Consider the following 23,216-nt stretch of genomic DNA (forward strand, 5'->3'; position numbering starts at 1 on the left):
CCAGGACCTTGAAAAGAGCCAGGGTTTGGGGACAGAAGCCACAGGGAGTAGACTGAAGAGTGAACAGGAGGTCAGGGCAGAGTGTAGGGAGAGGGCTGTAGGGAGAGGGCCGGTGAGGCCAGCAGGGAGAAAAAAGAGGGACAGGAGAGATGAGCTAGGTCTGCAGAAGCAGACACATCCAGGGCTGGGACTGGCTTTGGAAAGCCGCAGGGACCTGTCTTCCATTGCTCTGGAGGGAAGACAGAAGACACAGGTAAGATGCAGGTAGAGGTGGAGGGTGGGCGTGGCCGACATTCACAACAGGAATGAAGTGGCTAGCTGAGGGCAGCAGGAGTGCCAGTCTGTGAGGACGGTATGTCAGAATGACCTCAGAGAGTGGAAATCTGACCTCTGGGGACAAATGAGGGACGATGTCAGGCCATCATGTCTGGCACCTGTTTAACACTTGAAGTGAAACCAGCCCCAGTCACCCCAGGGAACAAGGGGCGTAGCAGCTTCTTATTTTCTCTTGGTCTTTTCAAGTTTCTTTTGTGTGGCTGAAATTGTCCCGCAGGTGCCGTTCCATATCTTTCTTTCTTTTTTCCTTTTTTCTTACCAGGAGAGTGGAAACATTTCCCATTCACACCTAAACTCTCTGCCAATGTCACTGAGGCGCTGAGTGGATGCTCCATGCCTGGGTCACTCACCTTTCTCCCTTTAATTAAAGGGACACTCCAGTTGTTTCCTGGAGATGACTACGCAGTTTGAGTGGGAGGTGGCACGCAGTCTGCAGAGGAGAAAGGAGGCCGGCTGTAGGGCAGAGTGGGGGTGGTAGGGCAGAGTGGGGGTGGTAGGGCAGAGTGGGGGTGGCAGGCCCCCTGGCACCCGATGCCCACTACTTCCCCTTTCTGGGGGCTGTTATCTGACAGGTGTGTTGCTGCCAGGTCATACGCTGAATTTTCCTGGATTTGCAGACAAAGAATGGGAGAGCTCAGCAACCCTCCCTGACTTCTCAGAGTGTCCAGTGGTCAGGCGTGGAGAATGGGGGAAACGTGGATAAGAGGGATACCCAGGCAGGGGCAGCAGGAAGTGCCCGGCATGTGACCCTGGGCCGTTTACAGCTTAAACACACTTTGCAACAGCCATGTTTGAAGTGGCAACAGGACTCTTCACTTGGTTGTTTTTCCCAAAATAGAAGTCCTTTGGCATCCCCGGATTCCTGGAGGACACCTGGTCTTAGGCAGAGTAGGAGGGACCCAAGTCCTCTCCACCAAGGCCAGAGGGACAGGGTCTCTTTTAGATGGGTAAAGAGGGGCTGCCTGTGAGACATGTGTTCACCCACCCAACACAGGCTGATCAGGGCTACCCGCTTGGGGGCCAGCTGAAGTCCTTCTGGCTCTGACTTTTATGATTGAACAACACAACAGTCACCAAGCCAGGATAGAGAATGCCCACCGACAGAGTGTCTTCTGGGCCACACTGGGCTGTGCGCGACCTCCCTGTCTGTACTCAGGGCCAATGAAGAAAGTCCTCACACCATCTGAGGGGGAGCCCGCAGGGCAAAGCCCGGCCCTGGGCTCCTGGGCTTCCCCAAGCAGAGCGTTGACAGAGAGCGACCGCATTGCTCTTTCCCGCAGCATTTGCGTATCACAGATTTTACCCTTAAGGAAAGGGTCCTCAGTAGTGGGCATCAGACACCAGGTGGCCCCTGGGAGCTCCTGGTAAGAGCCAAGGAGCCCAGTACCCCCCACCTTTGAGATCTTGGGGACAGAGCAGGGGCAGAGGCCTGCTGAGGTTTTGTTTGTGTGTGTTTGTGGATCTGAGTTCCTGACGCAGGATAATCACCAACAGGTTGTCCCCGCTGGAACCGGAGCTGGCGCAGGGCCAGGGCCTGCCACCTTCTGGGTGAGTATAAGAGCCGCCTGGGGCAGAGGTGCCAGCCACCTGCTGGGAGACAGGAATTCGGAGCCAAAACTGCTGCTGTCAGGTGGGCAGGGTCGGGTGTTGATGTGGCCAGTTCTCCTCAGGATCAAGGATGGACACTAAGGAAACTGTCGACCAGAAAGCCGGAGGCAACTAGGTGTTCAGGGCCTGGCAGGGTGAGTCCCTGCCTCCAGGGTTCTCGCCTTTCCCTCCCCACGTCGAGCTTCTCACCTTGTGAGGGACTGAGGGACTGAGTCCCAGAGGCCCCCAGGTGGGAAGCTGGCCTCTTGTTGGGGAGTCGGGCCTGGATTTCTAGAGGTAATGTGGGGTCGGTAGTAAGCACTGCGATTACCCAGCACACTGGGGTTATCTTATGGAATCAAGGATGTGAGGATGGAGGCCTGGCTAAGGATCTTAATTCAGGCATTGCCTTTATTTATTCTTTTTTTTTTTTTAATTTTATTGTTGTTGATGGACCTTTATTTATTTACATGTGGTGCTGAGAATCGAACCCAGTGCCTCACACATGCTAGGCAAGCGCTCTACCACTGAGCCACAACCCCAGCCCCACTTTAATTTATTCTTACGACAGTCTCTGGAGGTAGCTATTAGTGTTTCACAGAAATGCAGACCGAAGCACAGAGATGTTAAATAGCTTGCCCAAGGTCACACAGCCAAGTAAGTGTTAATATTGGAACCTTGACACGCAGCCATGCTCCCCACTTCCCACTTTCTTTCTGGTGCTAGGGACCAAACTCAGGGCCTTGCACACTACGCGAGTGTTCTACCACTGAGCTACACCCCTAGCTCAAAAAAATTTTAAAGGACCTGCTCCTTTGCAAATGGGCTTATCCTGGTCAAGCAGGGAGTCAGAGGCCCTGGGCCCCCAGCCTGGGCTTCAGGCATCCCTGGAAGAGCCGTGGTCCCTAGGCGGTCAGAGGGGCGAGGAGGAGGAAGGGAATCACGGCTAGAATCTGCTACATGTGGCTGATGTATTGGATGCTGTCAGGGCGGCCTGGAGTGCCCAGTTGCTCACAGATCCACCCAGGGGACACCAGGGGTGACAGGTGAGAGGAGGGAGCAAAGGGCAGCTGGGTGGCACGGAGCCAGCGAGGTGTGCCCAGGCGCCTCCCTCCTGTCTCGCGGCCTGTCATAGCACTTCCTCCCTGGACAGGGCTGGGGACTGGCTCCCGATGCAGGGCTGCGACAGAAGAATGCAAGGTCTCCGCTGGCGTTACACGAGGCTGGTAAGGGTCCAGCTCGGGCTGTGGGTGAGGTTGGGATGGAGTGAGATCTCGGCTAGGGAGGGGCCTGGGCTGGGGTTGGAGGCAGGTGGGTGCTTTGTTCCCCTCTCAAGTCCCTTCCTGGCTGTCTAGGAGTTTAGAGCAGGGCCTGTGGCCCGTGTTCCCTGCCCCGTGGTCCTCAGATGGAGCTGTGTCCAGAGGCACCCCCACAGTGAGGGGCGCTTGTTCAGCCTGGGGGCAGGGGCAAGCAGGAGCCCTGGGCATTTCTGTCCTTTTTTTAAAATTTTATTTTTAGTTGTAGATGGACGCAAAACTTTATTTTTATGTGGTGCTGAGGATCGAACTCACACGTGAGAGACAGGCGCTCTACCACTGGACATTTCTTATTCTCTAAGGGGTCTCTCCTTCCTAAAAGCCTGAAATCATTTTGTGTAGGTCTGCATGCATGCGCAAGTGTCCATACATGTAGGGACACACACACACACACACACACACACACACACACACACACACTTACACACCAAGTACTCTGGTACAGAGCGGAAGCTCAAGGGAGTGAATGATACACCAGCACACACCCCACCCACACACCCACACCTTTACACACTCCCAGCTTGCCCTCAGAACACAGTGACATGTAACACACCGTGTAATATACTCACCTACACTGCACACCTTCTCACACTGAGAAGCCAGAACAAAATTCACATGAAGAAACACATTTTATAACCACCTATGAAAACACTGTCTCACCTGTGACTACACACATGGTTCCACTGGCTGACAGGGAGAAATTAGAAGCACATTCTTTGGATTCTGGATGAGATACAGAGAGCTCATGCATGGCGAGCACACAGCACCGCCCAGCCCAGCATGAGCCGTGCCAATGTCATTACCACTAGTGTTGTGTGGTCCTTAATTCAGGCACTAACACCAATGGCTGCATCTCATAGGATGGGCTGCCACCTGCCCTTCTCCCCTGCCCCACACGGAACTCAAAAGCCAGCGTTCACTCTGGGTTCAGCGGAAACAGGTGGACAGGTGCAGGGCCACGGCTCCACTGGAAGCACTGTGCCCTGGGGTGTGTGACCCTGCATCTTCACTGGTGGCAGCCAGGGAGGAAGCCAGCTGGAGGCAGGGCAGAGTCCTGTCTGTCACGGGCACCTCCTGGCTCTCCTGGGCTGGGCTGCAGGGTCCTGGGCAGGGGGTGGGCAGTCAGCCTGAGGCTTCTGGGTTGGGAAAACAGTGCAAGTTGGTCCCTCAACCCATTGGCGACTTTGTATCTTCACAGCCCAGCCAGATGGAGGACACCATGTCTGGGGAGGAGGGTGAGGAGGAGGAAGAGGAGAAGGAGACAGCTCCAGCCCCAGCTCCTGCCCCTGCCCCAGAAGACCCCGTGGAGCCCCAGCTGACAGAAGCCAGCCAAGTTCTCGGTGCCTCGGAGATAAGGCAGGTTCGGACACTGCCCTGTCCCAGGACTTCAGCCCTGGACCTCTTCCCCACACCTGCCACTCCCAGGGACACTGGGGTCACAGATCTCTGTCTCCAGCTCTCTGTGTCACCTTGGGCGAATCAAGTCTTCTCTCTGGGCTTCCCTTTCCTTTCTAGTAAAAGAACCCAGTAACGTTTCCAGCAGCCTCTGCACGGGGCTGAGAGGCTGAGAACCCAGGAAAAGACGTTAATTCCAAGATGGAATCAGTCTTGGGAACTGAAGCCAATCTGGGGTGTTGGTGGGACAGGGAGGAAGGATGCAGCATCCGTGTAGTCTCTGGCCTCTTGAGGACAAAGTGACCCAGGGGAGTGAAACCCTGCCTGCGTTTGGCTCCTGGCTCTGCCACTTACTCTCCTGCGGGTTTGGGGCTGGTTGCCCCACCTTGTTGAGGCTCAGTTTCTATAAAATGGGAAGAAAAACTCGTGTCTCCAAGGGCTGTTGCCAAGAGGCACGAAGTTCCTGGAAATAGTGAGGCCCTGTGCCCGTCGGGGGTGCTGAGCCCAGTCCTGTGGGTCCTGAGGTCATGATGGAAGGAGGACAGCGGGGGAGGACCCCCGCACTCACCTCCAGCCCTGCCCCCAGCTTAGCCTCCACCTCCCCGCACGAGTCACCGGCCACCCCTGGAGTCTCGTTTTCTGTACGTCGAGGGACGGCTTTAGTCTGCGGAGCCTGTACCGGCAGATGGAAGGCCACAGTGGGCCAGTGCTGCTGCTCCTGAGGGACCAGGATGGGCAGGTGAGTTGGGCTGGGGTTCCGGGGGACAGAGCCGGACATCAGTGGGTCCAGCCCATGACAGCCTTAGGGACGAGAGGCAGCGGTGATAAACCAAGCCACCTCTAACAGACCCTGCTGATGGCGTGGAGGCCTACCCCGCTCAGAGCCAGCCCACGACACGTGATCCTAAGCTCCTTCTACATCCAGGCTAGACGGAATCACCCCAGAAAGGTCCCGGCCCTCTTGGAGCTAATAGTTTAATGGGGGAGGGCTCAGGCCTTAAGCAAATAATCATTTGACCATAAAACAACTGCATTGTTAGCCTCAAAGCACAAGAAACTATGGAGGGATTTTAAGCAGGTGATCCACAGCTTAAATATCAGTGTATTTTTTTTCTAATGGACAGCATGCCTTTATTTTATCTGTAAATTTTTATGTGGTGCTGAGGGTCAAACCCAGTACCTCACACATGCTAGGCAAGCATTCTACCCCTGAGCTCTACCGCCAGTCCAAGGCCATGGCTTGTTCGGAAATCCCCCCGTAACTGGTGGGAGAAGGATGAGTTGGAGGAGCCGAGAAGGGAAGCAGGTCGGAAGAGGCAGCTGACTCCTGCTTTTATAAGAGGAGGCTTGAGGTAGCTATGCCTGACTTCCATGTGGTCCTTCCAGTGGTGGACTTCCAAGAAGGTTCTCCATATAAAAGGAGGGGTGGAACTCGAAGCTCATTTCAAATGATGATCTCCTGCGGAAGGAACATACTAGAGCTGGGAGAAGTCTCGGGGATTCCAGAGGATGCACCCCTCCACTTGGGCCAGAGTGCCTATCTCCAAATGCAGATGGAAGGAATCCCTGCCTGAGGGCCAGGAAGCTCACTCTCTTCAGAGGCAGCCCCTTGTGTGGCAGAAACCCTTGACTATGAGGAAGTTCCTCCTAATATTGAACCCCTGACCCAGCTGTTCCCAGTGATCCTACCTCTGCCACCCAGTGCCATTTATAATGGTGACAATCCACAGCCCACCTACCTATCCCACCAGAGGATGATGGCTAAGTCAATACAAATTCCTCCACAGAGTGAATGAGGTTTCACTCTGTACAGTGAAATACCAGGCAATCAAGAAACATGATGTAAAGCATACCTATTAAGTGTGTTAAGTTTTTTTTTTTTTTTAAGTGTGATATTAAAGGCATTCTTGGGACAACTGGAAAAAGTGGATAGGAAGTAGCTACTAGATGACATTATGGGATTATTGTTAATTCTCTCAGGGGGGATGGTAGTACTGTGGTTATGTAAGAGAAAGTCTCCATTCATAGGAGATGAACTATTTGGTGTGGTCATAGTATCTGCTGCTTATTTTCAAATGGGCCAGAGAAATATATAAATGAAGAGGGAGAGGGAGTGGGTGGGGGAGAGAGAGAGAGACAAATATAGCAAAACAACTTTATGATTTTGAGTCTAGTGGGGGGATCTGTACTGTGCATTGAAGTTTTTTATGTTTGAAATTGTTAAAGAAAAGTGAGCATAACAACTTTAAGGATTTTCAATTTGAAAAGATGCAAAGGCACACTCCTGTAGTCTCAGCTTCTCAGGAGGCTGAGGCAGGAGGATCAGCAATTTAGCAAGATCCTAAGCAACTTGATGAGACCCTATCTCAAAATAAAAAATAAAAAGGGTTGGGGATGTAGCCGGTGGTAAAGCACCCCTGGGTTCAATCCCAATATAAAAAGGGCGGGGGAATAGAAGTGAGGGGAGCAGTGCCCCAAGCCAGCCCATTATATGGAACCTTGCTTTCGGGTGGAAGTGTGCACACCGGCATTAACCTGAGACTAGAGGAAACACACCAAAAATATCATGAAAAATCACCCTGGGGAGCCCGAAGGGGATCTGGGAGGGTCCTGTTTTGTCTTTGCTTGTCTGTGACCTCCGGTGTTTCTGGAAGTACTTGTGTAAAGTAAGTGGGTTTGAGAAGCGGCGGGAGGGCGCTGACACCAAGAGGCCCCACGGGCTCTCCTGGGGACTGGCAGGGAAGGGGTGCAGGTGAGAGACGTGGTGGGGGGGGCTCCCCACCTGCTCTGACCCTGGCTCCCCTGGGGCCTTGAGGACAAGCCTGCCTCACCGAGTCTGCAGGACGGGGTTGCCAGAGACCCCAGCTCCCTCCCAGCGTCAGACCCCTGTCCTCTGCCTTCCAGATGTTTGGCGCCTTCTCCTCCTCAGCCCTCCGACTCAGCAAGGGCTTCTACGGCACAGGCGAGACATTCCTCTTCTCCTTCTCCCCACAGCTGAAGGTGAGGTCCTCATTTCCTATGGGGCGGGGGGCTCTATGGCAGGCCATAGTTCCCAGGGTCCCAGTGGCCCCCAGCTCCAACCCCCATGCTGGGCTGCTTGGTGTCCCTCTCTCCACCCAGGGGGTCGCAGCAGGGCAACGAAGAGCAGAGCATCCCCTTGACCTGTCCATCTTTAAAAAGAAAATGCTCTGTAGGTCTTGAGTGACCACTGATGGGCTGAGGGGAGGGGTGCCGCTCTCCAGGAACAAGCTGGAAAGGCAGCAGGGGCCCCAGAGCAGATGGTCCCGAGGTGTGGTGGCAGGAGGATGTGGCCAATGGCTTCTTGGGAAGCACAGGTGAGGTCCTCAGCTAAGAGTGAGGATGGAGGAGGGGCGTGAAGGAGAGGGAGGGAGTCACACAGGATCCGCAGCGTGGGGAGGGGGCCCCAGAGGAGACTGTGGGACAGGACCGCCAGGCTGTGGCAGGTGGAGGTTTGGGCCTGTGAGTTTCAAGGCGGGACAACCCCTCAGCCGTGTCCATCACCTCTGCCAGGCCTGGAGAAAGGGGATGGGAGGGTCCTCCAGGATTGGGGTTTTGCCAAGTTGGTTGAGCTGAGGCAGGAAGGGCGCCGGGCATGGTGGCACACACCTGTAATCCTGGCAACTCAGGAGGCTGAGGCAGGAGGAGTGCAAGGTTGAGGCCAGCCTCAGCAACTTAGCGACTCCCTATCTCAAAATTTAAAAAATAAATAAATAAATAAAAAGTGCTGGGGATGTAATTCAGCGGTAGAGCACTTGCCTGGCATAAGCAGGACTCTGGGGCACATCCCATCTCCCTGCCCTCAACCCCCCAACACACAAAGGCAGACAGGGAAGAGCAGGTTGAAGGAGAGAAAATACAAAATGCACCACATGGGACTGGGGTGTGGCTCAATAGTAATGCCCTGGGTTCGATTCTCAGAATCACATACAAATAAATAATCGAACCCAGGGCGTTACCACTGAGCCACTGAGTTTTTATATATATATAAAAACCCAAAATGCATCACAGAACCTAGGGAAAGAGGCAAGGGAAGCCACCAGAAACTGAGGGATACTGGGACAAAATTGGCCTCAGTAGAGGACAGGTCTCCCTGAGGAGCAGGGAACAGTGTGTTGACCTGGTGGATATGGCATTCAAGGGACATTTGAGCTAGACTCTGGAGAAGTTCTCTATCATCCCTGATGAGGACAAGTCCCCCGAGGTGACCACGGAAGACAGTAGCTGAGAACCCTCTGGAGGTTAAGAGAAAAAGACTGTAGGCAGGGACAGGGACGGAAGTTCACCCAGGAATCAGGAAAGAGGAGGGGATGGTGAGTGATGGGGGTGAAGAGACCGGTGACCAACGGCCACAGGTGGCTGGTATCTCAGGTGGCACCATCTACCAAGGAGCTGGGGCTCTTTCCTTATTTATTTATTTATTTTTGGTACCAGGGATTGGATCCAGGGTGCTTAGCCACTGAGCCACACCCCAGCCCTTTTTATTATTTTATTTTATTTAAAAAAATATTTTTAGTTGTAGATGGACACAATGACTGTTTATGTTTTTTATGAGCAAGCCTCTACCACTGAGCCACATCCCCAGTCCCCTTTTATTTTTTCTTTAGAGACAGTAAGTTGCTGAGGCTGGTGTGTGATCCTCCTGCCTCAGCCTCCCGAGTCGCTACGATGGAGCTGAGGCTCTTGAAGGAGGGAGAAGCTGTCAGAAAGACCAGGTGGTCTAAAGTGACAGACTCAAGCTCTTGCTTCCCGTCATGGGGTTTCTGAAGGACAATAATAATAGTTCCAAACATCTCCCATCCCAAACATCTTCCATCCAACAATTTTCTGCCTCTGGGTCCCTTATTGAAGGAAGCCACCGAGCTCTGCTTGCATGGCAGGGAGCACCCTACTTTTAGCATGAATCAACATGACGGCTGCTGGTGGGTCAGCTTCCTTCACCAGAGATAATGGTACCTCCATCTTCTCCGCCACTGTGACCAAAAATCTTGGAGAGCTCCCTCTTCCTCTCATACCCGCATCTGGGCTAACAGCTGCCTCTGCCTATGTTCAGAATCCTCCACGTCTAGACACGTGCTTAGCTGTCACCCTGGTTCAAGCCTTCTTTGTTCCTGCTGCAGTATCCTAATGGGTCTCCCTGGTTCTACCTGCAGTCCTAACAGTTAGCTGGAGTGATTCTTTTGAAAAGGAAGTCACAGCATGTTGCTTTTTGGCATCCTTTTTCACTTGGAGAAAAGCCAAAGTCTGTACAAAGACCATGACCTGGCCTGTCTCTGATATTGTTTCTTACCACTTTCCTTCCCGTTACTTTGCTCCAACCACACTGGCCTGAACTGGCATTTGAACATAGGTCTACTCTGTCTCAGGGCCTTTGTACATGCTGTTCTGTCCAGAATGCCCTTCTCTTAGGTCTCCACATGGCTCCATCCCACAGGACTTTGTCCTAATGTTGCCATTTCAGTGACCACCCTGCCTAGGTTATTCAAAATTATCACCCCCCCTATTCCCTGAAAACCTTTTTTGCCCTTCTCATTTCTCTCCCTAGCATTTTCACCTTCTAACATGCTATTTCTTACTTTATTTGCTTCCTTCCACTGGAATGTGAGTCCTTTGAGGCAGATATTTTAACCTACTGTGTTCACCATTGTACCTAGTACTTAAACCATGCCTGGTGCATAATGCTAAAAAAATTACTGAAATGAATATTTTTTTCTTCAGGGGGACACTGTCTTCCCTGCCTAGGTTATGGAATCCCGACTCTTAAAAAACTGGTTAATTCTTTACCGTCTTTGGTCTTCGGGCACTTCTGTGTCCTTCATGAATTCCCAATGCTTCATCCTTTGATTGCTATTCTAAGCAGCACCATGAACTTCATCTTAATTTTTCCTGTAGCAATATTTATCTTATGGTTTCAAGTCTGGAGGTCATGTCTTTGAAGGAAGTTGAGGAAGTGTTCAATAGTTCTTTTTAATTTTTTTATTTTTGAATCTGGGGATTGAATCGCAGGGGGTGTGGTGCTTAACCACTGAGCCACATCCCTGACCTTTTTATTTTATTTATCTTTATTTTATTTTTATGTGGTGCTGAGAATCGAACCCAGTGCCTCACGCATGCCAGGCGAGTGCACTACCACTTGAGCCACATCCCCAGGGTCTCACTAAGTTTCTTACAGCCTTGCTAAGTTGCTGAGGCTGGCTTTGAACTTGTGATCCTCCTGCCTCAGCCTCCTGGGTGGCTGAATTACAGGCGTGTGTCACTGTGCTTGGCAACAGTTCTGTTTTCCTGTGGTCACTTGCTAATATTAAATCTCATTCCTTCTGAACCAGGACTTATCTTTTAATTAGTCCTTTTTAGGTTTTGTTTTTACAACTAATTGCTGGCAATAATATACCTTTGTGGCCCTTTAGAAGTCCTTTTATTGCCTAATTTGACTCTTAAATAATGTATTTATTTAACAAATGGATTCAACCACAGCACTCCACTGTGCCGGGGACCAAGCTGCCCTCTGGACCGTACATTTCAGTGGGCGGATAAAGGCACACAGACGCCGCCGAATGAGTGCTCTCCGAGGGTAAACGCCAAGGAGGACAAGACAGGGCTGGAGGAAGAACGGCCTTAATAGGGATGTCCAGGAACGTTTCTGGGATGACCCTTAAGCTGAAAGAGAAGAGGGTCCTAGTAGACCTGGGGGAAGAGCCCTCTGGGCAGCAGGACCGATTAGCACAGAGATCTAAGCAGGAATGAGCTTTGGATGTTCCAGGGACAGCAAGGCCAGAGTAGCTCATGTGCAGTCAACAGGGGGAGAAGAGATCAGAGAGAAAATCGGGGTGCAGGGAGCTGGGCCAGGGGCTCTAGTAAGGAGCCAGATTTCCCCCATTACTGTGGAAAGCCACTGGAGGACAAATTAGATTCCAAATAGAACACTCAGGTCACAGTGTGGAGATGGGCTGGGGCAGGAGCTGGTGGGACAAAAACATTGGGAGGCTGTGGCCAGGGTGCGGGGGAGGAGGCAAGTTGTTGGGGACAGGCAGGCTTGGTGTGACCTGAAGTGAGAGATTCATGTTCATGGTAGAATCAGCCCCTGCTCCACTTCTTTCCAGCTTTGGAAGCAGGAAGCCTCAGAGGTTTCTGTTAGAGCGAAGGCGCTTCTAGGCTGTGGAAACTCAAACTACAGGGTGTGAGAGGTGAACAACAAGGAGAAGAGAAATCTCAGGAGCCTGGGGCCCAGAGTTCCTGCAGCTTGGTTGGGCCCTGGAGGCCTTATTCCCTCCACGACGCTGCCACCTAGTGGCTTGGAGTCAGACTGCACAACCAGGACTCACCAGTAACCCTGAGCTTTATCACCCCAGGTCTTTAAATGGACAGGAAGCAACTCTTTCTTTGTGAAAGGAGACTTGGATTCCCTGATGATGGGCAGTGGCAGGTGAGTGTCTCCATCCTCCTGAGTCTTGGGGTGGACTCTGTGTTTGGACCCTTTCTCTCTCCATAACTGCAGGCTGTAACTGCTCCAGATGAAATGGGGAGGCTGGGGGTTCACTTTCTCCTTCAGTCACTGTCCACCCCCTGGGCCAACCTCTCAACCTCACGGAAGCCAAGGAGTGAGCAAGAAGATGCACAAACTCCCCCACCAGTTTATACAGCTGAGTCCGAATTCATGTGACTTTGGGTACAATGACATGGTTGGATGAGGGTGGAGCCAGAGACAGCAAGACTCAGACTTGCCAGTCAGCCCAGTGATCCTAGGGGACCTAACTTTAATTAGAGGAAGGCTACATCTGCCCTCCTCTAATAACCAGGGCTTCTGTATATGTGTCTGGGAGATGGAGTTAGGAAAAAGGAGGCTGGTCTCACTCTTGGTGTGACCTTCAAATGTAGCCACATTAATGAGTTTTACCCTGAGGGCAGAGATGAAAGCATTGCTTGATTAGTACCAAATTCTTTTGCTTTCCCAGCTGCCTGAAAAGCCTCCTTTGAGAGGCAGCTTGGCACAAACACATCAGCCATTGCTGATTTGCAGTAATTCACTTCTTGGCTTCAGCCTAGGTTTTCTGTGAAATGTGGGGATCAGAATGTTCCAAGTGTCTGGGCTGTGGGGATGGCTGTACCACTGAATGTATTTATGAAAATCCTTGAATTGTCTTTAAAAGTGCTTTAAGCCCCACAAGGAACAACATGCTGAATCCCCCGAAAAGTCAGGATAAGTTGGTCTAAGGAACAATGAGGAGCAAACTGGGCAGCTGTGATGGCATGGCTAAGGGCTGGCGGTGGTGGATTCTGAGGCCCGACATACAGGGCTGAGTCATGCCAACATCTTCTTCTTTCCAGCGGCCAGTTTGGGCTATGGTTAGATGGAGACTTGTATCATGGGGGAAGCCACCCCTGTGCGACCTTCAACAATGAGGTGCTGGCCCGGCGTGAGCAGTTCTGCATCAAGGAGCTGGAGGCCTGGGTTCTGAGCTGATTCCCTGTGCCAGCAGCTTCCTGGGCCACAGGGACTCAGACCTGCTCATGGATGCTGTCCAGGTCTTCCTCACATGGGGCAGCCCCTTCTGAAACTAGGATGACATACTCATGTTGACTCTGGCTGTTGGACAGCCTCCTTGTGGCTTGAGGACAGACAGGTATGGGGACAGACACTGTTCTGCATAAGTGATCTGAATATGTGAAAGACACACCTTATCCAAGAAGCAAAGAGTACCTCATGAAAATTACTGTTATAGGAATTCAACAGTGAATACATGTTTATTGTAGAAAACCCAGAAGACACAGAAAAAATTTTAAATTGCCAGGTGTGGTGGGACACAGCTACTTGAGAGGCTGAGGCAGGAGGTAAGCAAGTTCAAGGCCAGCCTAAGTAACTTAGCAAGATCCCATCTCAAAAATAAAATAAATTATATATGTGTAATAAGAATTGTAGGGGCTGGGGCTCAGCAGTAGCGCTATTGCCTTGCATGTGTGAGGTACTGGGTTCGATCCTCAGCACCGCATATAAATAAAAAAAAGTCTATCAACAACTAAAAAAAAAAATATATATATATATATAAAGAATTGTAATTAGAAAAAAACAAAGCATATGTATAAAGACATGAATTAGCATGAATATACTTTATATATAAAGATATGAAAAAATTGTGCTGTATATGTGTAATAAGAATTGTAATGGATTCTGCTGTCGTGTATTTAAAAAACAATAAAATCAATTAAAAAAAAAAAAGGATTGGAATTGGCTCAGCAGTACAGCACTTGCTGGAGGCCCTGGGTTCAACACCTGGACTGCAAAAATGATGAATGAATGAATGAATGAACGAATAAATGAATGAATGAATGAATGAATAAATAAAACTGTCTAAAATGCAAACTCCCCAAACAGTAATGTTTTCATGTATATCTTTCAAAACAATTTTCTATGGAGATACATGTATATATATTTTTTCTTACAAAAACAGCATTCTTGTCATGTATAACTAATTAGAACAAAACAAACAAACAAACAAAAAACCAGTATTCTCTTACATGGATGGTGTTGTACCTTGTATGTTTTAAGAATTATTTTAATTTAAAGAACGCTGTCAAACCTCAGAAACCTGGGCTCAGCCCGAGGAACTAACAAAGACTCTAGCAGCAGTATTCCTTCTCTTGTCCCGTGCCTATTCTAGAACTCTGGGGGTCCTGCATGCCACCAAGGTACAATGAAGATATGAAAGCAGCAAATGAACAGTATGCTTATTTGGGCAAAGATGCTGAACCTCTGTGGATAGAATTTGAAGGAGAGGAGAGGAGAGAAAGGAGTGTTTTCTGGTGCAACAGGAGCTCTGCAAACTAAGAACACTCCTTAGTCCTCTCCTCCCACGCCAGGGCCTGCCTTCTGCTAGAGGGAAAGATGCTATTCCTTGCCCTTGCTGCACGAGGAGAGCTCCCTGCCAGGGACCTTGTTACTGTCATGCCTCTCACTGACCCCACAGTGTGGAAGGACTAAGCAACATCAGAGTCCTGCATGGCCCGCATTCATGTGCACAGCAGGGTCAGACTGGCACACAACAGGGTAAAGAGAAAGTGGCTCAAGAGCACACGTCCACACTGGAGACACATTCGTGAAGCTTTATTGCAGCCATTTCCCTCACCCAGCTGAAGGAACCAGTCGGTTCTATTCACAGTCTTAAGGTGACAATGTTCAGGAACTCTAGAGACTAAGCTGTAAAAATCCCTTTTTTATACAGAGTCAAGATGTTTCTTAAGAAAAATTTAGCCTTGTTAATGGCACATGGTTCTCATAATAAAAACAGTTGCAAACAGCATAAAGTGCAGCTGCCTTACATGTAAGGAAAGAGGCAAAAACAACAACAGATTCAAGTCGTTTCTCAGTCAGCACAATGATACAATATTAGGATTACAAAACTGCAGAGTAAACCACAATGATTTAAAAATAAAAGTGGCAGGAAAAATAAATCTTAGCACAAAAATATTACATTCTTGACATTGAGTCTGGGCACAGGAGCTGAGACCTCCAGCCGTTTCTCCTGCAGGTTTTACAGGCACCTCGGCTGAGCAGTTCCAACCTGGAACCTCCCCTATGCTTTCAGGAGCCCATGTGTAAACTGTCCCCACCAGGGCACCATGGAAGGGGTGATGCTGCCACTTTCAACTATAACCAGGGGCTGTTCCATCCACATCAGGTGCAGGGCATTTGGAACAGTTGGACCCTGGGCTGTCACCACTTTTCATCCCTCAGTAGAGAATCAAGGGTTGACTATCATTCCCAGGAGAACAGTGGAAAGTGACAGCACAGATACTTCCTGGCCTGTGGCCTGAGCTCCCCACTCACTCTGGCTGCCCACTGCCACCTTGCTCCAGGCTGCCAGGGGAGCATCAGTGTGTAAGAATTCTCTCTGTTCACTGCCCACTTTGGTCCCAACCCCAGACTTTGTTCTTGGTGAACTTCTACACCCTGGGGGTAGGGGATCCCCTGGGCACAGGAGCACTGCCTGACCATGATGGTACCCTCTCTACTGCTGGGAACATCAAGTTACAAAGGGGAAGCTGGGACCCACTTGGTAGTCACCAACCTCAGGAAAGGCAGTCTAGTCTGCTCTGAAACCTGTAAAATGCCTGGAGGAAAATGCGAAAACAAAGTTCCAGGTGAGAATAGCCCCAAGGACAGACCCTGTGACGACCTCTGAGCAGCTCAAAAGGCAGATGAGGAGACAGGCTAGAGGGAGGCCTCTCCAGGCTGGGCAGTGGTGAGGCCCTAGGAGATGGACGGTGAGAATTCAAAGAAAAACAAGCTGCCGGGTCTGAAGCCACAGCAGACTCCAGCGACCTGGCTGGAAGGATCCTCTGCCTTTGCAGATTCCTGAAAGAGGTTTTTATGCTCAAATACTGAAGAGGAGAATGGAGTGTGGCTCAGTGGCAGAGTGTATACCTAGCTGCAAGAGGTTCTGGGTTCAATTCCCAGCACCACAAAAAAAAAAAAAAAAAAAAGAAAGACAAAGAGGCTGGAGCCCTCAGGTCTGCTCACCAGAGCTGGAGCCGACTCCTGGCCTTGGCCCTGACTCCTGGCCCTGGTCTACTGTTTACCACAGCCGTGCAGCTTGTAGGGGCTACCAGAGTGAGGGCAATGTCTTTCACTGGTAAGTTTAGGTATCATTTGAGAAGCTATCCTCAGTAGAGAAATTTTGGGTTTGAGAGACATCTCTCAGGGGACGGAGATTTTATTTATTTTTAATCATGTCTGTTCATGACACTTTCAACTTCAAAGTTGTGCCCTTGTCTGATTTCTAAATTAAAAACAAAAAAACAATCACCTGTCATAGGAGTTCAGAGTAGATAAAGAGTTGTTATTCTAAGAAAATAGACTACTAAAGGAGAAAGTTAATGTTAAAAATAGGCAAAGTAATGCTTTTCATAGCACATATAGGAAGATTTGCCCAACAGCATTTTTTAAATAAAATTACTTACCTTTAGTATATGTATATATTCAAAATACAGAATAAAAGCACTAGTTACTAAATTTGTGAAACTATGTGATTAAATCCCCTAAATTGTGTGGGGGAGGGCTTTTTGTAAGTGTCCGATTACATGCCAAGTCATCTTTAAAATTGAAGGCGTTTGGCTGCTCCTGGGAAGTGGGCTGGACTGTGGGCTGAATCCCTGTAATTCCACTCTGGTTTTCGAGGTGTAATAAGTGGGGCTACAACATCACCATCCTATCAGGAAGAGAGAATTGGAATTAAAGAAAATCCAAAGCCTGGTGTAGTGGGGTACACTTGTAATCCCAGTGGCTCAGAAGGCTGAGGCAGGAGAATCGCAAATTCAAAGCCAGCCCCAGCAAGTTACCAAGGACCTAAGCAACTTAGTGACAACCTGTCTCAAAATAAAAACACAAATAGGACTAGGGATATGGCTCAGTGGTTAAGGGCCCTGAGTTCAATCCCTGGCACTAAATAGGGCTGGGGACATAGCTCAGTGATGAAGAGGGGAAGGAAGGAAGGAAGGAAAGAAAGAAAAGCCAGTTTCCATCGTTTCATTTCTGAATCTTAGGCATACATATGTCCTTAATGTCCTTGGCTTGCAGGTAGATTGCTTCTGGATATACTTTCTCTTGGGAAATTCCAAATTATATATGCCCTGTGCTTGGTCAACTTGAAACACTATAGTCCTAAGCAGATAAGGGCCTTCATGGAAAAAAGCCACCAGACCTCTTTTCAAAGACGGGTGGAGGCAGCACACTGCTGCCTGAGTCCAGGCACATCTCCTCTGCACACTTCCATGAAACACAAACTCTATCCTGTTTCCAGGGGAATGAGCAGTTGCACTGGTTTCTTGCTTTTCTCTTGCCTGGTCCCTTCTGAAATAAATGACCTAGGTCTACAAAATGGCAAAAAAAAAAAAAAAAAAAAAGAGGAAGGACAGTATGTACCTGAACTCGAATTTTTCTCTGCAATCAAAGTTTTTAGCTGGGTGTGGTGGCTACTCAGAAAGCTGAGACAGCAGGAGGTTGGCCTCAAAGTAACACCATGGCCTGAATGCAGAGAGCATAAGCAAGGCCCTCCAAACCAACTGTCCTCATCTGTTCTAGAATGTGTGGGTGGATTCTCTTTGGTTATAGGAAGGTGTACAATCTTTGCGAGTCTCTAGTACACTAGGGACAGGATGCTTGAAGCAGGACACCTGCTCCTCCTCTACTGAGCTGCTCTCAGATCCTCTTCTCCTTCCTCCACTCTACCTTCATCTAGGCACTCTCGTGCTGAGCACCTTCCAGCCTAGGTTTGACCAATGGGAGACTCAGTGGGAGACTGGAGGTGAGAGGACAGCAGAGGCCAGCCATTCCCCCTCTTCTTTCTGGCATGGCAGCAGTGGCCATGACCCATCTAAGCTTCTAGCTTCTGCCAGGGCCCCAGTTCCTGGACCCTTCCTGCCTGCTCTCTGGGTCTTTCCTAGGAGGGGAGCAGCTTCCGCTGTAGCATCCCTGTCCTCGGCTCATTCTTTTATCTCTGCCAAAACTTTTGAATTTTATCTTCCACGTTAAATTCCCTCTGTTGAAACTATAATGGATCTGACTTGACAGAGACTTTATAAGCAGCCATTTAATTGCCATGATGTCACATAGAAAGACCTATCTCGAAATAGGCATTATTTATCTTCAAACTCCCCTCTACTACTTCCATCACACTTCCTTATTCTAACCATCCTGATTTCAACTCTAGTGAATTTTGTAAATGCAAATTTAGAGATGTCACTCTCCCTGATTTGATGGCTCCTGGTTGTTCTGGCTCACAGGACTGCAGAAAGCTCCAGACACCTCACACTTGATCCTCCTCCTCTGGTGCTTTGAGGCATGCTCTCTCCCCTCTTCTGGCCCATCCCCATGCTGCCTCTGCCCCCAGCCTTTCCAGAGCAGAATCTTCTCACTCACCCTTCAGGTCTCAGTTTCTAAGCCTTTTTTTTTTTTTTTTTTAACATTGAAAAAAATTTGTTTTTAGTTATAGATGGATATAATGCCTTTATTTTGTTTTTTATTTTTATGTGGTGCTGAGGACCAAAACCAGTGCCTCACGCTTCTTAGGCAAGTGCTTTGCTACTAAGCTATAGCTCAGCCCTCTAAGCCCTTCTTTTCTTTTAATTTTTATTTATTTATTTTTTAGTTTTAGGTGGACACAATATCTTTTATTTTATTTTTAATGTGGTGTTGAGGATTGAACCCAGCGCTCCATGCATGTCAGGTAAGCACGCTACTGCTTGAACCACCTCCCCAGCCCTAAGCCCTTCTTTATTCAATTTTTTCCAGACCAATGAATTATGGCTAAATCCTCCTCCTTTTTTGTGCTGAGGATCTGCACCAGCCCATGCTGAAGCACTTCCCATGGTACTGCAATTGTTATCTACCTGGATATTGTTATTCCCAAGAGTAAGACCTGTGGGACTAAGTAACTATGTCTGTCTTAGGTACTTGTTATGGTTTGGATATGCGGTGTACCCTGAAAGCTCATGTGTGACACAATGTAGGAGGTAAAATGATCAGTTTTTGAAAGCCATAATCTAACCAGATGATTAATGCATTTGATTCATAATTTGAATGGATTACTGGATAGTAACTGTAGGCAGGTGGGGTGTGGCTAGAGGAAGTGGGTCACTGGGGGCATGCACCAAGGATCATATATTTTCCCTTGTTCTTCTTTCTCTCTGCTTTACCTCAGATCCAGAGCAATGGAACTGACTGATCATGGACTAAGAGAACTGTGAAACCATGAGCCAAACTAAACTTTTCCTCTTCTAAGGTGTTCTGGTCAGGTATTTTGGTCATAGCAACAAAAAATTGACTGACATGGTGATGTTCCACCCCTGGTACCTACCAGGGCCTGCACCCCCCCGCCCCGAAAAAAAGTACTCACACTGAGTGAATGAATGTACCTAGATTTAGGGGAGTTATCACCACATAACCACCCTTTCATAGTCCCTTGTCTCTCTGCTTCTGTTTATCCAAGTTCTAATCCATCTTTGGCTAGAATTTTCAGTGGTTTAAGTTTTCTTAGCTGCTAGAGTACCTGAGATGGACTGACTTCCTTATTCCCTGGGGCCTTGCTCTACAACCACATAAGATAACAAACACACAAGTAAATAATTCCAGGAACAAGATGGGTCTTGAATACTCTCAATGATTCCATCCCCACTGCACACAGGGAAAAGTCCTCAGCCAATTATCAAGGGTGCTCCATAATCTAGTCTGTTTTCCTACTTAATCTTGCGCTACTGAACAGTAAGAATCTTCTGCTCTGGTCAGAGGGGTCTCCTTATGCTTTTCTTGGACTGCCAGACACGTCCTGCCTGCTACAGCCTAACACATCCAGCTCTGGGGTTGACCGGCTCCTCCCTCTTTACAGGTTTCCCTGCAGCTCACCTTACCCTTGGAATCTTGGCTGGATGAACTGGTATCATGCCTCTGGCACTTGACAAACTGCTGGCTTACTGAGCTAATCCTCCACGTGGGACCCTGTGTTCTGCTCCTTTTAGCACCCAACACAGGGCAAAAAGACCAACGCCGGTTCTGTGAGGGAGAGAACTAGTCCAGGAAGTAGAGTGCTACTGTCCACCTGCCCACCTAGAGGAGCACGGAAGCATGCTGGGCGGGCAGGGTTAAGGGCCCCTCCAGGAGTTTACAAACAGAGTGGACAGTACAGGACCATTATGCCACTGGAGCCTGAAGACAGGCACTGGAAAGTTGAGCTAGTCCCTGAGGTGAAGCTGCAAGTAATCAACACCCTGACTGGACGAATGCCCTGGTATAACTGGACTCAAAGACCCACTTCTTTGAAATTTCTAGCCTATGGTCTTCAAGGCCACCTATCCCTCCTCTAATCTTATCATACAAACCCTAGACAACAGACCAGTAGGCAACCCTTCTCTTGGGGATCCCTCCTGCTGCAGGACCTCTGTTTTCTTTCTATTACTTTAATAAATCCTGTTTCTTTGCTTTCGTGTCCATAGATCTCATTCTTTGAATTTGTGACACAAAGAACCACACTGACCCTTGCATCTCACTACCAATTACATTCAGTCAACATACACGGAGTGGCCACTCTCTCTTTGCTGGTCGCCTCCTCCATGTCAGTCAATTTTAACAACATTCTCTATAGGGTTGGCAACTGTACCTTGGTTCTTCCATCTCTCTATTCTCATTCTAGAAAATATAAAAAGTTTATTGGCATACCAAATTAACCACGTTGGGAACCCTGAACTTGAAAAAGCAAGTTAAAAAACTTGTTATTGAGCAAGGGGTAGAGATTAGAAATAGAATTCTTGCCAAGTACACTTGAGGCTCTGGGTTTGGTCCCCAGTATTGTCAAAAAACCAATAAAACAAGTTATCAATTTTATGTGGCCTTAAACAAGTTAACTACTCAGCTGTAGAAACCTTTAAAAGATGGGGACACTATGACTCATCTGCCAGGATCATTGGGAGGCCTGGATAAGACAACTAGTGAGACTATTATAAAGCACTATTCACAGGGCTGGGGATGTAGCTCAGAGGTAAAGTGCCCCTAAGTTCAAATCCTAGTACGAAAAAAAAAGCCCCCAACTTTTCAGTAGATGGAAAAGATTCCTATGACTTTCCTTAAAAATTAAAGAATGTAAAAAAAATAAAAGTAAAAATTTAAAGAATATGCCAAGTACGTCAATAAGGCCATGTACCTTTGGCTTGCTGAAGTTGTTGATTAAACACCAATGAACGAAAAGTTGTCGTGCAGCAAACAAACTCTTTTCATCTTTCTTCTTACAATACACCCGAATCACCTGCTCTGCAAATTTCTCTGGTAGAAGCTGTGAAACCTATTTAAGAGAGAAAAGATTTCACTGTCACCTTGAACTCATAAATTAGAGGTGTCAGCTGTTCCCCAGGTGCTTGAGCATCCCCCCGCAACATCCCCCACCCTGGGGACTGAACTCAGGGCCTTGTGCGTGCCAGGCAGGTACTCTGCCACTCAGCTATACCCCTAGCCCTTTTTATTTTGAGACAGGGTCTCACTAAACTGCTCAGGCTGGTCTCAAATTTGTGATCCTTCTGCCCCAACATCTCAAGATTGGGATTATAGGTATATACCACCATCTCTGGCCTGAGCACTGTTTTTGAGGTTTATTAAAAGTACTATATATCGGGGTTGGGGATGTGGCTCAAGAGGTAGCATGCTTGCCTGGCATGCACAGGGCGCTGGGTTCGATCCTCAGCACCACATAAAAGTAAAATAAAGATGTTGTGTCCACCTAGAACTAAAAAATAAATATAAAAAAATACTATATCACTTTGCAATTTTATCCCAGTTATAATCCAAAGAAAAATTTAAGCTGAGACTCCAACCATGCAGCATCCATCCATCTCCCACCAGAATCATCACTTGACCTTTAAACAAAACACTGCATTATCACTGATGTTTAGCAAACAGGAAAAGCTATTGTTAAGATGGTCTCATCTAGATATGCTTTAAAAAAAATAGTTTTAGTTGCTGATGGACTCAATACCTTTATTTTATTTACTTACATGTGGTGCTGAGGATTGAACCCAGTGCCTCACACATGCTGGATGAGTGCTCTACCACTGAGCTACGACCCTAGCCCTAAAGATAGACTTTAGGGGTTGTGGCTCAGTGGTAGAACATTTGCCTAACATGCATGAGGCACTGGGTTCAATCCTCAGCACCACATAAAAATAAAATAAAGATTTTGTGTCCACCTAAAAACTAAAGAATAAATATTAAGCATGGACTTTAGAATCTTACCTGCATGTAAAATGCAATTTTACTATAAAGGTTTGCCAAATGTGTACCACTATAATGGTATTTATTTTACATAAGTAGTTACCTGACTTTTATCTATACTGACGGTTCTGCTGAGGTCACTCTTACAATAGAAGCGAACATGATCAATTGGATTCTTGTCTTTCATCCCATAATCCATGTTGATAACCTTAAAGCAATAAGTAATCACATAATCATAAGAATTGAATTTACGATCATTGTAAGAAATAGATCAGAGTCCTCTGGGGGTTCAGAAGTAAGAATACTAGTAAGTTGCCATATGGTAGAATAAAAATAACTCTAGTGCATGACCAGCTATAGGAACTTGGTTTAAAAACTTAAATCAAGTTTAAGTTTTTAAGGAGGAAATATATCTGCATGTTCAACATATTATAAAGTTATTCTACTATGTGATAAGACACTGGTAGACACTAGATATATCACATTTTTTTTACAATTGCAGCCACCACAGACCATGTGGCCTAGACTGAAACTGAAAAAACAATTAAAAAGTTACAAAGCAACCACATCTGTTATATGAGCTAACAAGAAAAGCAAAGGATGCTTTGAATCTTTCTAACAGTAGACCTAAGGTATAAGGTAGCCTGGATGCTACCAAATGACTAGAAATGTTTTCCTGGGAAAGTGGCTTTACTCAGAGGGCAGTATTGAACCAGGCCTACCATGGTAGGAAGATATTTCTAGGAAGAACAAACAACTCCAAAGCTGCAGGGCCAGAAACTTCCTGATGGATTTAGCAACAAAGTTATTGTTGATCT

General features: G+C 48.1%; 2 protein-coding genes across 4 annotated transcripts in view; one reads left to right on the forward strand and one right to left on the reverse strand.

The window, feature by feature from the left end:
* Window positions 1-3,116: 3,116 nt before the first annotated feature.
* Tldc2 (TBC/LysM-associated domain containing 2) lies at window positions 3,117-13,113 on the forward strand. 2 transcript variants are annotated; one of them, XM_076851819.1, is made up of 6 exons: window positions 3,117-3,149; window positions 4,438-4,599; window positions 5,221-5,373; window positions 7,539-7,634; window positions 12,002-12,075; window positions 12,978-13,113. In XM_076851819.1, the coding sequence occupies exons 1-6, from the start codon at window positions 3,117-3,119 to the stop codon at window positions 13,111-13,113; spliced, it is 654 nt and encodes a 217-aa protein (XP_076707934.1). The 2 variants fall into 2 exon arrangements, with proteins under 2 accessions (XP_076707934.1, XP_076707935.1); XM_076851820.1 differs by lacking the exon at window positions 7,539-7,634.
* The window catches only part of Samhd1 (SAM and HD domain containing deoxynucleoside triphosphate triphosphohydrolase 1), a 56,756-nt gene continuing 39,525 nt past the window's right edge, over window positions 5,986-23,216 (reverse strand). Inside the window, exons 14-16 of one of the 2 annotated variants that reach the window (XM_076851818.1) lie at window positions 22,502-22,606; window positions 21,338-21,475; window positions 5,986-6,093 (exon numbers count right to left, since the gene is read on the reverse strand). In XM_076851818.1, coding sequence (XP_076707933.1) covers window positions 6,079-6,093; window positions 21,338-21,475; window positions 22,502-22,606 — 258 coding nt within the window. In that variant the 3' untranslated portion in view covers window positions 5,986-6,078. Of the gene's footprint in view, window positions 6,094-14,736; window positions 16,856-21,337; window positions 21,476-22,501; window positions 22,607-23,216 lie in introns of those variants that run through there. The other variant, XM_076851815.1, reaches the window with a different exon arrangement.

The sequence above is a fragment of the Callospermophilus lateralis genome, chromosome 3, assembly GCF_048772815.1.
Source record: "Callospermophilus lateralis isolate mCalLat2 chromosome 3, mCalLat2.hap1, whole genome shotgun sequence".
In the NCBI taxonomy this organism is placed as follows: Eukaryota; Metazoa; Chordata; class Mammalia; order Rodentia; family Sciuridae; genus Callospermophilus; species Callospermophilus lateralis.